At 37.8% G+C, this 16,426-nt stretch overlaps 1 protein-coding gene across 5 annotated transcripts in view; it reads right to left on the minus strand.

Annotated features, from left to right (window-relative positions):
* The window catches only part of PPP1R12B (protein phosphatase 1 regulatory subunit 12B), a 147,209-nt gene that overhangs the window by 5,453 nt on the left and 125,330 nt on the right, over window positions 1-16,426 (minus strand). For 2 of the 5 annotated variants that reach the window (XM_063297364.1, XM_063297362.1), the window contains exons 21-24: window positions 16,261-16,365; window positions 15,987-16,040; window positions 14,212-14,262; window positions 6,194-6,373 (exon numbers count right to left, since the gene is read on the minus strand). In XM_063297364.1, the coding sequence (XP_063153434.1) occupies window positions 6,239-6,373; window positions 14,212-14,262; window positions 15,987-16,040; window positions 16,261-16,365 (345 nt within the window). In that variant the 3' untranslated portion in view covers window positions 6,194-6,238. The remainder of the gene's footprint in view (window positions 1-6,193; window positions 6,374-14,211; window positions 14,263-15,986; window positions 16,041-16,260; window positions 16,366-16,426) is intronic. The other 3 variants (XM_063297366.1, XM_063297368.1, XM_063297365.1) reach the window with 2 other exon arrangements.

Genomic DNA, 16,426 nt, shown 5'->3' on the forward strand with positions numbered 1-16,426 from the left:
CAACTTCTCCTACTCAACCTAATAGTATTACCTCCCTAAAACTAAAGAGGGAAATTACCCCCAATATATGCAGAACAGAACATTATGTGTTGACCCAAAAGATTTCGCTGCCTGATACAAAGCAACAAATGGTGCCCTGCCCTACCCATATCAAGGGGTAAAGTACCCAAAGTCAGCTAAGTTATTCTGATGCATGAGGCAGAAAATCCTATAGGCACCTCTTTTCAGACTTACCTCTAAAAATAAGGTAATAAACTTCTGCCCTTCTAATGACACCTAGTCTTCTTCTAATGACAGATAGAACTAAATTTGGGAGAACAATAGTCTTCTTTCAAATCTTGAGGGGAAATTGCCTAAGTCCACGCATTTTAGGGTGGATGTGTACATCTCATTTTTGGGTGACAAATCACAATTATGAATCTAATAGCCTGGTTTAGGTAGATCTTCTGTTACATATTATAGGGTACACACACAAGTAACAGTAATGATATGTTGCTCAAAAACTAGATCTTATTATTTCAACTACTATTCAAATCCATTCCTCACATACCTGTAGGGAGGAAAATGTTATGGACTTCTTTCTGGAAAGTGTTTTTAGTAAACTTTTGCCATTTTTTTTCTAGACTGATAGAGGCTTTCAATTTCTTATGTGTTCAACAAAGTTAACCAATAAAAGGTACTTTAGGTTGAAATTTTCTTCATTTTTTTAAATGTAAAAAGTCCTTTTAGTTGATTAAAAATTTAGACTGTGAAAAGAAGTGGTATTAGTAGAGGGTGCTTAGAAATGCCAAGTGATTCTTAGGCAAGGACACTCAAGAATAATCTACTTTGGGCCAGAGATTTGGATTCTTATTCGTTTACCAACTAGGACAGCTTGTGCACATATTTAATGAAGATGGCATGCTTTCTACATGCCTCCACTCAGCTCCCAAGAATTCCTACAGACAGGCCTTCTGTTGAAAGAAATGACAAAGTGCTTGGTATCATATCAGTGAGTAAGGTGAATATTTGTTATCTACCTAAGATGGAGCCACAAACACAAACAAATGTATTTGGAATTGCCTGCCATTAGGAATACACAATTGGCAGCTAATAACTCAAAGTACCTTACTATTTTCACACAGTACAATAAAAACAAAAAATATGCAAGTTCTTTCCTCAGTAGAGCAAACATGTTAAATGAAGTTAAGCAATCCTTAAAATAGTTTACTAATATAAAGGAGAGGTAATATTTTATATGCCCATTTTAATAATTAGCAGATTGAATCTGAAGGGAAACACCGTTTAGGGCACTTCCATACTGCTACCATTTCTGTTCCCTAATCCCTGGAAAGCACTTTTGAAGATGACCTGCAATTGTATTCAGTTCTGCTGAACACTGCTCTGCCCTAAGTTGCTGCAGATCCTAAAATTACAAAAAATCCCCTCAGTCCCATTCCTCACAAAAGGACATTTTAAAAAAATTGCTTATAAACCCCATACCTTCCAAGTGCTGCCTTCATGTTGTGTGTGGTTATATGCAAAAAAACAACAAAATCTAAGCAGTTCCCCAGCCACTTTATCCACTTGAAAGACCTTCTGGGCAAAGGTGCTGTGAGGTGTGGTAAAGAAAGAATAACAGAAAATGGAGTGCCCACAAGTCCCACAGAGTTGCTGCATTTCAAAGAAAATGCTACTTCAATTATTATTTCAAATACACAAATAGTATCAGCTGTCAAACATACAAAATAGAGCAATGTTCCTGAGCTACTTTTAAACTGATACAATCCCTGTGTGAATTGTTCTTAGGATTTGACTGTCAACAGTGAGAGACAAAAATTAAGTCTTGCTAAAAATAACTGAGATAGAAAATCAACACACTTTGCAATAGTTGTGACCACATTTGATTCCTCAATAGCACCAAAACCATAATGAGAAAAATAAGATCTTTCCTCCTAGTTTCTATAGTTGCCATCAGCCTAAAATTCCAATCTGAATTTGGAATAACAATTAGATAGGAAACTTGGATTTGCCCCACCAGGTATTGTTTCCATTCTGGTACTGTTACCTTTATAATTCATCTGATGCCCAGGAAAAGAGACCCTGTGTCATTCTCAGGCATAGGCAGGGTGGGGGCAAAATGAAACGTGTATCATGATATCATAACATAAAAGTACTTGCAACTGATGATGGGACGCAAGTTAAAAAAAACAACAGGGTTTCTGCTGTATTGTCACCATATACATCTTGTCATTTCTTCATCTTAATTATTGTGGATAGTATATATTGTGGATACCTATGTTCCCATGGTTAGTTGTAGAAAATTATTTCTAGTTGCTACTTTGTTTCCACAGAATAAGACTCAGTTAAATTATCTTTCTTTGCTCTACAGGTAGAGAATTTAAAAAGGGAGGGGGATGCTAAGTAAACCTGGAATTAAAAAAGCAAAGTGATATACCACATCAGCATCATTCAGAATTTCATGGATGGATTGAATGATTGATAAAGAATGATGAAGGAAAGGCACCCAGATAAATAATCAAACAAACCAAAAATATTTCTGAAATCGTATTTAATCCCTGCTTTTCCCTTAAAACAATCCTGAATTCTTTTCTCTACAGGAGGTGAGACCCTCAGTCTAAAAATCTAACCGATAAGCTAGTGGAATCTACTCCATTTATAGGAATCCCGCATTGGTGAGGCTATTTCTATCAAGGCTGACTCTACAATAGTGGGTTAGAAAAATAACATACAGATTTTCTTATCTGTACTCCAGAGTTTTTAATCAAGGCGGGTTTTTATCAAGATTAATGGTTCAACTCTGAGCTGCACACTTAAATGATAACAGAGTACTGTACATGCTATAGGCAGGTATGGCTGTGAGAGTGGGAGATTGAGAAAGAAAGATACTGTAGATGCTTTGACTTACAGATTTCGAGAAGATTACTGTGGACTGCAAAAAGAACAGTCAATCTGGGACCAGATAAAGGCTGACTACTTCCTTGATGAGCACAGTTTGAGCATCTGATGCAAATAGATAGGCTAGGGGGAAAAGGCTTTGCAAGGTTGACAAAAGTGTAAGAAAGGGAAGACAACAGATAAAGTGGATGACTGGATTCTAAGCGATTTGAGAAAATCCTTGGAAGAATTGTGGGTTATTTTACTTACTTTATTTATGCAATTTATCTATTGTATCAATTTAGTCAAGTCCTATAGTCCCATGAGAGGGACAAATGTGATTTCCACCCCATATCGGAGCCTGAATTCAGACTACCATGGGTCCAGACAAACTGTGGCCCCAGCACTTTTTCAACACCTTCCCACAAAAGGAGAGTTTGAAGATAGGATGACAGTTATCAATTTCTGTTGGATTCAGAATTGGCTTCTTGAAGAGTGAGCAAACTGATATCTCTCTCAGAGCTCCTCTTCCCTCATTGCCTACATTCTGAATCCAATTCACAGCCCCCACCCCCACACCTGGTCATTTTCATCAGCGAGGTATGGTAAGGGTCCAGTCCACATATGGCAGAGCTTAGATCACAGAGAACTCTTGTCTACTTCTTGGACATGCATAGGCTCAAAATCATCCCAGGTAACATCATACAAGGTATCACCTCTACAGATTCTATCCATTCAACTTCCATCTTGGAATGAATGCAGTTTCCAGCTACTGCTATAGAGATAAGTCAGGGTGGGGAACGTTTATCCATGCAATCATTAGAAGTTGAACCAAGGTACCTCAAATGGGCTAACTTACAGAATGCATCCAAAATCCAGGACTCATTACTCCCATGGGACTGAAAGTTGGCAAAGTTGTGTCCACCTCAGTGCCACCGCGCCTTCCAACTACACTTCCCAGAAACCTATAGGTTGTGTGGTACAAGGGAAGATGGGATAAGTGTACCCCTGCCCTCTTTCCCACCTCCCTCTGGCCCCTGCACCCAATTGGTTGGTGGTAAGGCCCGACAGATGAATGGCAATTGGGTGCTTTGAAACTGAGGCTGAAATTTGAAATCTCTTAATGGTGGTGGGTGGCAAGGGAAGGAAAGGGAGTGACTTGGATGCTTGCTGGCAAGGTAGGGCTGGCTGGGGGCTGCCAGCAGTCGGGTGAGCCCTCTTCCTTCCTAGAGGGAGGGGGCCCTTGGGGACATGCTGGGATGGGGAGCAGGGGTGTAGTTTTCTTCGCAGTCAATGGCTCCCTTTGTTCCCCCTCCCCACAGTAAAGTGGCAAGCAGTTCCATGGATCAGCTGAGGAGGAGAAGGAATGATTTCCAATGCTCCCTGCCAGCTTTCCACAAGCAAAGTTAATGGGGAAGCTGGCAGGAAGTTGGAAGTTGCTCCTGCTCCCACTGCTTTTTTGCCTACCTGTGGTCATTCTGTTTCTCTGTTTAGGTAAGGAAATATTTCTGAAAGGATGACCCGAAGGGTCATGGGTTGTCTAGTGGTAGTTAATATGGGTAGAATCATCTTTATTTTAAAACTGAAAACTGTAGAACTGAGACAAGAGAATATGAGAGAAATACTGAATTTGCAAGATAAAGCCAATGATCTTCAGAATTTCCTTGGAACCAAAAGGCTCAAAAGACTTATTTTATAATTTATTCATTAAATACATTTATATAGCTGCCCATCTAACAAAGGAATTCTGGGCAGTGAACAAAAATAAAAACATGATCCAAAATTTACAAATCCATTAAAAAGAAACTAGGTTGAGGCCCTTAAAAAAATCTCATTACTGACATAACAAACACAGCCATGCCTGTACCAGAGCAACATTAACATCCTAAACTCAGTGCCTGGGGGGTAAGCCAGGTTTTCATGGCCTTCTGGATGGCTATCAAGGTCAGTGTTGCCCATATCTCAGGGCAGGCTGTTCCATAAGGCAGATACTTTGCCAGAGAAGGCACATTTCATCGGGCCCATCAAGTGACACTGTTTCAGAGATGAGACCCAGAGCCTGCTCACTCTGTCTTATCTGGTGGGAGGGTAGAAATCATTGGGGATAGGTGGTTCTACAAGTAACCTGGCCCCATGCCACGCAGGGCTTTAAAGATGACAGCCAGAACCTTGAATTGCATTTGGAAGCCTACTGGGAGCCAATGTAGCTCACGTAATACCATGATACCCAATACTGCATGTACTGAGGAATTCTCGATCAGCTGAAGCTTCTGAATGGTCTTCAAAGGCAGCCCCATTTAGACCACGTTGTAGTAGTCTTGTGGTGCAAATGGTCCATAAGATATAATTGTGAGAATACTCTCCTGGCCACAGCTGCCACCTGCTCTTTGAGCAGGAGTTCACGGTCTAGAGTCTTACCTGCATTATTAGCTCCCTTCTCTGGCACAGAGGTTCATGAGAAGAGGTTACTGTGAGAGATGTAGCTCTACTATATTACAGAACTATAGAAATGTCATATTCTAGATGTTTGTGAGACATGAATGAAAAAAAAATCCAATAACCTATTACTGGTTCCTATATGTCAAATTAATATATAAACTATGCACCTGTGAAAACTATTAAGGATAATTTGTGACCAAAAAAAAAAGGATTTTTTCCCCACACAAATAGGAGAACAACACTACACTTCTTATGTTCAAAATGCAATCTACCTCCACACTGAACTCAGTTACAAACTGTGGTTTCAATATAGCTTGACTGTCTTACTAATAACTCATAATATGTACCATAATATGACATAAAATGATTCAGTGCATACCAAACCTTTAGGCTGATCCATATGTTCCAATTCTGATCATTTACAAACTGCCAGGTTGTGAAGTTTTTGTGATGTATATCTTCAGAAGTGCATTATTCTATCATACCTGCATTAATCTATTGTACCACTCAAGACAACCAGAGAACTAAATTCTGAATGTTTGCTCTAGTTCTTTCGCTCATACTTTATTCATGTCTTTAAAAGGCAAACTAAAGCCAAATTAAAATTGTAATTATACTGGAGATTGTTCTCTGATATGAAGCTCACATGCGGAAGATGCATACCTTGAAAGGAAGCAACTGTATAAATCAAGAACAGTACCTCCAAAACAGGACTACACCTTGCAGGACTCAAGTAAAATTTGTAATAGCACTTGAAAAGGAAACTATTCAAGCTGCATATTGCTACTGGTGTGTCACCCTCCTTATTAGACACATTTAGGAAGAAAGCAGAACGAGTAGCAGATAGCTCAAACAGATAATAAGAGCAAAGACCTGCCTGGAAGAATGGAAGGAGAGGTGAGATCAACTGGAAGGGGAGGTGCTATAGCTCTTCTGACTCTGGGGGCTCAGCGGACTGCGAGAGCCTGGCTACCACCCGGGTCAAAGCCCTGTTTTCGGCCAGCAGTTGCTCATTCATTTGCCTCAAAGTGTGAATCTGTTTGAGCTGGTGAAGGTTCTGTAAAGTGAGACATGGAGGAGATAGACAAAGACAAAACAGAATATAAAAAGCACAGAAACGTGAATTCAATTGACAAGCGTGGGAGGGAAAAAAGAGCAGCAATGAGAGGTGGATAGCAGTGAAATTGCAAAAGAAGCTCAACAACACACTGAAGCATTAGAAACACTGAAGAGAAGCCAAAGAGGCTGTTCACTGTTTTAGCACTTGATCCTTCTCACTTTTCAAATATAAGTATAAATTTATCACCATAAGACATAAACAATTTTGTGGCTCTAAATTTGATTATAGAGCCAGCTTGGTGTAGCGGTTAAGGCACCAGGCTAGAAACCAGGAGTCCAGGAGTTCTAGTCCGCCTTGGGCATGAAGCCAGCTGGGTGACCTTGGGCCAGTCACTCTCTCTCAGCCCTAGGAAGCAGGAAATGGCAAACCACTTCTGAAAAAACTTGCCAAGAAAGCTGCAGGGACTTGTCCAGGTAGTTGCCAGGGGTCAACAGTGACTTAAAGGTGCACACTCGTGCACACACATACAAACTTGATTATACCTGTAACAGGCATCAGGGCAATTCTGGGCATAACATTTTTTTTCCATTGTCAATTATTGAAAGATTGTCATCCAGGAACATGGATAGAAAAGTTAAGTGTCTTCACGAACCTCTTCACCTGACTCTCTTTTCCCATCAAAATCAGCCTTGTATATTAAAGGAGCCAGTTGCAGAAGCTTTAAAAAGAGCTAGCCAAATACTGCCAGAGCATGTAGAAATATTTGTAAAGCAAAGTGAATTTGTACAGGTTAGTGATGCTCTGAAATCTTTCATAAATACAGCCTATCTGTGTGCCTATGCTGTACTTTATAAACCCTTTTTCAGTTAATTGTTCAAGCACTAGGCATTGTTTGTGTTGAATCTTTTAACACACAAAATCTCCATTTTAAGTGTATCAGGATATTTCTATGTGAATATTTGTGCCACCTTTATTAGGAAATACAAATAAAATTAAAATCCTTTACCTCCTTCAAAAAAGTAATTATTGTAATAAATAGATTTTTAGGTCTATTTTATTTTTTAATTAGAAAATTTAGTTTTGGATACAACCTTTATAAAAGGAGATATGTTCAAAATATGTTCAATACAATTCCTTTAAAAAAGTGTGAGAGTTAGAATGAAAGGAAAAGAGGTTTTGAATAATTCAAGTGGTACATAATTAGGCCACTAAACCTGCCTATTTCAAATTTCCTATCTTAAGAAAGCATTCAACATAACACAAGAGGTAAAACATAACTGAGACGTGTAGATGAGGCAGAAGGCAGAAATGAACGAAATAATTTAAAAAGTACTTACTATAATTATTTTCTCCAGCATATTAATGCTAAAAATTATACTGCTGAATAACTGAATGTATACTTCCAAAATCCAACATAAATATATCCTTGTGATAACAATTCCCAGGAAAGAAACTATAAATCTAACACAGTAATCTTCCTTTTGTTGCTTTTGGTGATGATTAGAATAGTCTATAAGAGCATGTAGAAGCAACCAATTTCCAAAACACGAACTATATCTCAAATAATATTCAAATACAGGCTCTTCCTTTTTATTGCTTCTGCAATTTCAAACACATTAATTAAATCTTGCCTTCACGTCATACATCTCCACTGTGAAAGGAAACTTTCTGTACTGGCTAACCTATTATGGCTGCGTAACGATTACCTGATCCTTTCTGTATAAATGATCTACCCCTATAAATGTGTGCTTCATGTACTTGTATGAGTGCATGTGTGAATACACACTGCCAGAAAAGAATAACTGGGTTACAATTAATTAAAATTAATTGCGTAAAATAAGGTACTTTCTTTACTAATCTGATTATCTTCAAATGCCAATTAATCTTGCACATGAACTCATCTCTTCCAGCAGAAAGAGCAAAAGAATAGAAGGAAAAAGACAGGGTGGAGATGGGATAATAGAAAGGGGTAACTATACTTGAAAGGGAAGGAAAGAGAAAGAGGGAACAAAACTGGGTGGAATGAGGTGGTCGTAGTAGCAATTTTATTTTTCATTCGATAGGTGCAGTACAGAATAATAGCTTTATTTCAAAGAAAAGGTCAGAGGAAGATATAACTGGACAGGAAAAGAAAAAGACAGGAACTTTGTTTAGGCCTTACAAAGGTTAAATTCATCAAACAAAGAGGCCTTCCCAAGCAATAGCTAAGCTTTAGACCAGTATTTCTCAAACTTGGCAATTATAAGATGTGTAGACTTCAACTCCCAGAATTCCCCAGCCAGCCATGCTTTAGACCAGTGCTTCCCAAACTTTTTCCTTCATTACCCAAAACTACTTATCAGAAAGTCCTTTTTACCCAATGTAGGTAAGCATTTTAAGTCAATTTAATGGGTTTGTGTGTTGTTACCCAAAGAAAAACCACTTTTACCCAATTTTGGGCAATTTACCCAGGTTTGGGAAGCACTGCTTTAGACTAACCTTCAAAGCCACTCATGCTCAGCAGAAATACATCTGAACGTTTGTACCTCTTACTCTTTTATTTTTAAGAGCACTCTATCTATTCTGACCAGGAATATAAGGCAAACCTGCAATTCACGTGTAATTACTGCTGTGAGTGTGAGTGAGAGAGAGGAATTCATCTTCCTACTGGGTAAAGACAGTATACAAATCTGGTGGGGGAAAAAAAAAGACTGGATTTAGGTGGAATTTGCAACCCTGAGAAGGAAGGAGGTCAGTCAACTCTACCTCCTCCCTACCACAATTTTTAGGTCACCTTTCTTTTTGGTAGACGCAGTAGTATGTTAATATGTGCTGAATGGTAGCAGTCTTAAAAAATCTATTTTCATATGCACTGCTGCCCTTTTTGCCTATCACGCTTAACTCCCAAACTCTGCATTAGAGAAGGAACTCTGTGAGAGATTTTGAACAGAGGAAGCAGATTAACTTTCTCCTGCCCTGAGTGAGGTTAAAAACCACCCTGAACTACCCGATTCCTCTGAAATGGTGGCTTGCACAAATCAGAGCAGTCTTACTTTTACTTGATTTAAAACAGTGATGCACAAACCAACGGTTAAAAAAATCACACTCTAAGTAAGGTTTTTAATTTTAAAGCACATTCAGTAAGCCAAAAGCCTTGCTCCTATTGGTGTCTCTTAAGCTGAGAAGTACTGGGAGCAAAAAGCCTTAAGAGTTTTGTGACACTGCTTGAGTCAAATATCAGTCTCAGTTTTCTATGTCTCTTTGTAAGTGAGCTGCAGAGAGCAAGAAACAAAGTTGCTATACAGTAGAACAAGAGTGTGATTCAAAAGGAAGTTTTCTGAAAGCTTAATAAGTCAAAATAAACCAACAGCATTGGCAAGATTGAGGCAGAATGCAGAGATATTTGCTATATTAACTCAAGGTGACTTTCAGTGCAAAAAGAAGCTGCAGACAGATACAGCACATGATGCAAGAATGGAAGTCATTCAAGGAAAGTAGGCATGCTGAAAATGTCCTGTATTGTTCTCTCTCTCCCACACACAAACAAGTGGCAGGCCACTAAAGGATACCGCATTTGTTTGACAAGTTACCTCAATAAATAACTGATGAATAAGGCCATCAAGGGCTTTCATAACTTCCCTACCTCACTCATGCAAGAGCTAGTTTTCATAGCTTCATTTCTCATTAGTAAAAGGTGAAATATCCACATTTACGGTAAGTTATTTTAAAATATTGGAGGTGAGTTGTCTTACAAAGAATGGGACAAATAACTTTTTCTAGAAAAAAAGCATTTGTTAGCTATACCATCACAATAGCAAGACACAGTGTAACTGCTATAGCTGTATTCTGATATTTCTTCTAATATTGCACATTATCAGCAATGGATCAAATGCATTCCTATTTCAGTTCTTCAATAGTTCACCTATAAATACATCTGATCATGTGAAGTGATGATTCATATCCAGCTAGGTGATGCAGCCCTTCTCCTGCAGCTGGACTGCAATGTGATCTATTGAAATGTTTTCTTTTAAAGAGACAGACTACAATTTAAATGGAGCTCAGCTTCAAAGAATAATCATACAGTAAAAACATCTTAAGGTTTTCCTTTAAAGGTTATTATGAAATTGGAACCATCCCCAGTGAGTCAGGAAATTACTTTTGTCACTCTCATGTTTTCAGGGGTTCAGGAACTCTTGTTCTTGAAACAGAAATATTTTGTTTTCAGAAGCAAAGCAAAGCAGTACCTCCTTCTTATATAATAGAAAAATAAACACCAGGGGTCAGACAATCAAAACAAAGGCACAAAAGTATCTGTATACTGTGCAGACCAATATTGTCCTGTAAAATCAGCTTTGCATTATCACCAAGGGCAGCTAACATATCACCTCACTTCAGCAATCACAAATTGTGATAACAGGAGAATGACAGTTCTTCAAAGCAGCTGTTCAGAAACAGGAATATCAAGCACGAGGAGCTGCTTGAAAGGACAAATTTCTGCTCCATTGCTCCATTCAAAGAGAAATATCAAGCTTTTTGTAGTTCGGAAAAGAACTGAAAGCTCCATAAAGGAGCAAGAAAATCAGAAGCTTGACAATAACTCTTCTATCAATGAATCCACTAACATCAAGGAACACTCTGGAAGCCAGATATGCAAGAAATACATAAAATAAAAGACTTTTTCCCAAATTGCCATGGCATGGAATAGCCATACTTCAAGACTAGGGCTGAAGATGGGAAAGAAAGAGACTAATTTAAGAGAATTCAATGAATTATGCAGCAATAATAGCCCCTTTGGAGGAGGAAATGGGTGCAGGATTTGTTTTGTTTTGGTGGACTTAAAGTTTGAGTGTTCTTAAAAAAAGAGATCGATACACTTCTGTAGTTTTGTGAGCAGCTGGTTCCATCATAAAACATGTTCTAACATGGCTATGTTGGTTGGATAAGTCGACAGACCTGAAGTGTATAAAAGTTCAGAAAAGTTGCTATACAGTATATTCTATTTCTACATTTCCAAAAGCTAGGGTTCATAAGGAGTGGACCTCTTAAGACTATCTAGAGAAACCTTCAGGGAATTTCACAGCTAATTAAAGAAAAAATCCCTCTATGCCAAGTCTCAGAAAATAGAAAGCTTATGGAAGTAGATATACATTTGAGACAAAGCCAGGACTGGCATGTCCAGTATTTAAATGATCGCCCTTGATACTCTTCCAGGCCTGGCATAAGAGAAAGGGTGGCAGATTTAAGGGCACCCTTGTCAGCAGCTACTGGCAGGAAGACAGGTGGCAAGGTAGGCAGACATTTCTAAAGACAGCAAAGGGAGAGCAAACAACCTTTGTCGTCATGACTTCCATCCTGTAGTTTTGGTAGCTTCATGCACTACAAACCATGGACATTATTCTGTATTATATCACACCACTACTAAAACATCTTCAATGCCTTTCAGTTTGTTTCTGGTCCCAGTTCAAAGACACCGTTTTTAACTATAGAGAATCTGTGTAGTGTACTTACTAAGGTGCAGCCCTTTGACTGGAAAGACCCTATTTCCATGGGTGACTTTTGGCTAGTCACTCTTTCTTAACCCAGTCCACCTAATAGGTTATTGTGGGGACAAATAACGGGAGATTCCTACATAAATTTCCTTGGGCTGCTGAAGAAAAGGTGGGATATCAAACAAGCCAACAAAACATGAGACTACAGTATTGGAAAGAAGCCTGTTTTTACATGTTCCTATCCCCATGATTAAATCATTATCTGAGGCTCTGCTTAAAATACCATCTTTGCTGAGGTATGCTGAGTGGTGGCCCTGGAATAGGACTTCGCAGTGGTGGTCTCTCAGTTATGAAAGGTCCCTCAGGTGAGGCCACATGGCAGCTACTTTATTACAACATTTTAACACTGTATGCTGCAAGAGAACGTTATAAATTATGTTCTTTCTACTATTTTATTACTTACAGTTTTTTAATGATGCTTTTAGTTTCAGTTTGTTTAATTTCAATTTCAATTTCAATTTTAGATTTGTTTTTTAAAGTGTTGTAAGCTGCCCTGGGAAAAATTTTGAAAGGTGGATTATGAACATTTCAAATATATAAATGTATGCATCACTCCCTGATGGGGCCCACAATAACATCATTATTTCCCATCTTGAATTCTATATTATTTATTCTATATTATTTAATATTTTTATTTATATATTTTTATTTATATTATATTGTTTTAATGACATTTTATTCTTCTATTTCCAATTGTCTGTAAACCGCCCAGAGTCACTGTAGTACAAGTTGGGCAGGGAGAAATATGACAATAAATAAAATGAATAAAGAAATTGCCATTTTATAGTTACGGTGAGGCTGGTGAGGAATTTAAAAAAATGGTAATAAAAAAACAAACTCTGAAGCCTTCCAAGTCTCTGAATCCTCAGAGGCATACCATTTCACATCAGATCTGAGGCAGGGATCCTTGCTTTGGACTCATGCTTCATCCAAAGCAAGTGAGCAGCTCTGTTCATGACTTTCTTACGTAGTTACCAACTGTACTTTTGCTTTGTACAGTACTTAAGGATAGAGAAAATCCACATAGCAAAAGAAAATTCAACTTAACTTCACCAGGAATAATTTCAGAAGATACAATGAATTTCTTGCAAGGAAATGTTAGATATTACCTCTATAACTATTAAAACTTTTGAGACTGGAAGCTTTAATATATTGATGCTAGATAGATTAAAAAGTTCAAACTACATTATTTCCATATTATATATACCAAATTTACATATAATTGCTGGTACAGACACTGGATGTCTGCAGATTCACAGTAACTATATATGTTATTAAGTATATGTATATGTAAGATCACATAACAAAGTCAATGTTTTCCAACTGTGGCAATTTCCTGATGTGTGGCTTTTAGTACCTAGAATTCTCCAGTCACTGTTAAGAATTCTGGGAGATGAAGTCCATACATTTGAAAATTGCCAGGGTTAGGAAACACTGATCTAAGTGCAGAAACTGTGCAAAACATTACTTAGTAACTTCTCTTAGAAAAAATACCCAAATTGATTATTCATATTAAGTGGACTTAAAACAGAAGTGTTCCTTTACCATGTAGTAGCACTGTGATCTTGCCTTAAAGCTACAATTCTTATGACTCTTTTTCAATACGTATGCTTAAAATTGTATATTCAAGGGTTATTTTAATATTTCCTCTACAGTTGCTTTCAGGAAACAGCTTGTTGCTTATATTTGTACAAACCTCTCTCTAAGCAGCAGAACTATAGCATTCCCAGGGAATACTCCTCCACTAAAAATATGGAAAGCATTTTACAATATGAACTGATCTCCTTCCCAAGGCTTCATATTAAGAGAATTAAATCAAATTGGAATAAAAGCTCCACTTTTATAAATCATAAGAATTCAGGTATAGTCAAAGGCATGGCATCTGAGCAAGGAATGAAATAAAATATTGGTCTTACAAAGAGGAAAGTCTTTTCTTACAGGCAAAATACTGTACCACCTTTTAATTAAAGTTTGGTAGAATCAATAGGCCAGTGTTAGAAAGGATTGGCAGGAATCCTTAGCAGCCTAGTTTAAGCACAACATAGGCACAGATAACAATATTTTGGTAAAAAAAATGCTGCAGAATAGATTGCACCAAAATCTGGAAGAAAAATATTAGAAAATGCTTCCAGCTCAACAAGAAAAGCATAAAGATACCTGTTAGCTAGTACTGCTGTTTGCATGAGTGAACTTAGTTAGAAGATTTGAGCAACAAGATTTTAATTATGACTAACACTATTCTCACATGACAATTTAAAAGAGGCTGTTGGGCTTAGAAGGTGGCAAATAAATGATGCATTTTCATACCTTCATCTCTTCTTCCATTTCAGAAAGCTTCCGTTCAAGGGCTCGTTTTTCCTGTTCAGGAAATATTTTCACAGTGATCATCTTTCATGAGATTTGAGGAAGTACAATAAACCTCATAGGCTTGAGGTTTTTTAAACAGAATATAGTCCTACTCCAAGGCAGAAGAATGGCAAAATCCTCTCTGTGCCATAGAACACTTCCTCTTTCTCCATTCTTATTCCCACTGTCCTTTCTTACTTCTTTCATCCACAACTTCTATCAGACAACTGTATATTTTATTTAACTAATGGGAACTGTGCACTGGACATAGCATTCCATAGCAAACAACACTGATAGCAGTCACAGAACCAAGAATCAATATCCATCTTTTTTCAGACAGTACCAGCAATAAAGAAAGGGGGACAAGTTATAGAGTTAATTTATGGACAGTAGAGTTTTCATTTCCTTTTGGTCAGATTGGCTAATAGATACTCTGGGTTCAGGGGCAATATAGCACTACTGGGCAAGTCCACAAGATCTTAAAAGGCCTGCTTGTTGGCTTCCTGGAAACATCTGTTGGCCAGTATGGGAAGGAGAACACTGGACTTTGGATTTGATCCTGCAGGCTGCTCTTATAATCCACCCGTTGAGTTATATGTGAATGTTCTCAGTGGACTCAAAGCAGCCTTGCTAACAGCTAGAATTCCAGTCTTTCATACCCTTTCTCATACACTTACAAATCTCTGTTTTAATATCTGTATCAAAATATAATGTTTTCAACAAGCAATGCAAGCAATGCAAATAATAAAACCAAAAAGGGAACAGATAACAGGATTGAAAATACAACCGCTACATTGCTTCAAAGAACAATACTTCAAAGGTATTAAAGATCTTATTGTAGTGATAGGTCCTGGGAGTAGGCTCGACAGGATTATGTAACTTATATTAAGCATATGAGATTTTTTCCATTAATTTTCCTTAGGTTGATTCCACCTGCTTCTCCTCCTTACTTCTGCTCTATTCATCTCCCTGCTTACAGTATGTTTGAATCCTGAGCAATTATGAATAAGGGTAGAAAAGGAGTTAAAGAAGAGTGTGGGTTGGGCTGCTGGACTGGTGATACTCTGGACCCTTTATTTAACAAGTTAAGGGGTGGATCAGTGAAGGGCTGAAACTTTTTTCTTTTTTTTTACAACTTCACCAATTAGCCAAAGAAATGGTAGACTTTCCCCCTTTTTCTTTTAACCAGGTGAAATTGACTAGAGCTCTACCATTTTCCCCTTCTAGCCAAGTGACAAGAATGCTAAAAAGGTCCTGCCTGCTTGCCTGCTTACCTTCTCCATCAGTAGTCATGCTAGATAGGAAGGGGAAATACAAAGGGGAGTTGGTGGAAGGGGCTCATACAAAATATGAGTGGAAACAATGGGAAAGAAAGTGACTGGTGCTTTCTTTTCCAGCATGAGTGGAAGGTATAAAGAAGCAGGGGAATCCACCAATTGGCAGCCATGGTAAACTGATTTGGACAGAACACTATGCTGTCAACATGGAACAATGTACTTAAATTCAGAAAGCAATTTCTTAAGCTGGCTTCATTGGCAGACAGTTTACAAATGGGAGTCAAGTAGGTTACAATACAGTGCAGAAAAACTTTCAGAATCCAACAACATCAGGAGCCAGGTATTATCCAAAAATGCTTTTACTAGGAACAGAATAAGCTATCTGTTTTGCTGTTTGTTTTTCAAAATGTGTATGCAGTCTAAATTTAAATAAGTGGACTCTGAAAACTCAAGACGTACCCTTTTTTCCATCTCAAGCATACTTGAACGATCTAAGGTTTTCTCCTGCTTCTGCTATTGAAAACAAACAAAAAACATCTTGTTACAAAGTAATAATTTTTTGCACTATTGTTTAAGACAATAATCAAGTATTTATCAAAAACCCACCATATACATACATTAATGCACTCAATGTTTTTTTCTGGTACTATTGATTCCCTTATCGATAGTAATAAACATTTGGTCTTCCTGGTTGTTTTCTCAGTACACCCATGATTTCCTAGAGTTTTTTCACCTGGGTTAGTTTGTCCATTTTTGACTTAATATCTGCGAGTTCCACCTGGGCATCTTGCAGTTTAGATTTCAACTTCTGATTTTCAGACAGGGCACTCTCATAGAGCTGAACAGAAAAAACGAAGTGGAATTATACCTCAGTATTCGATAATATTCCATCTACAAAA

This window comes from Candoia aspera, chromosome 3 (assembly GCF_035149785.1).
Source record: "Candoia aspera isolate rCanAsp1 chromosome 3, rCanAsp1.hap2, whole genome shotgun sequence".
Taxonomy (NCBI): Eukaryota; Metazoa; Chordata; class Lepidosauria; order Squamata; family Boidae; genus Candoia; species Candoia aspera.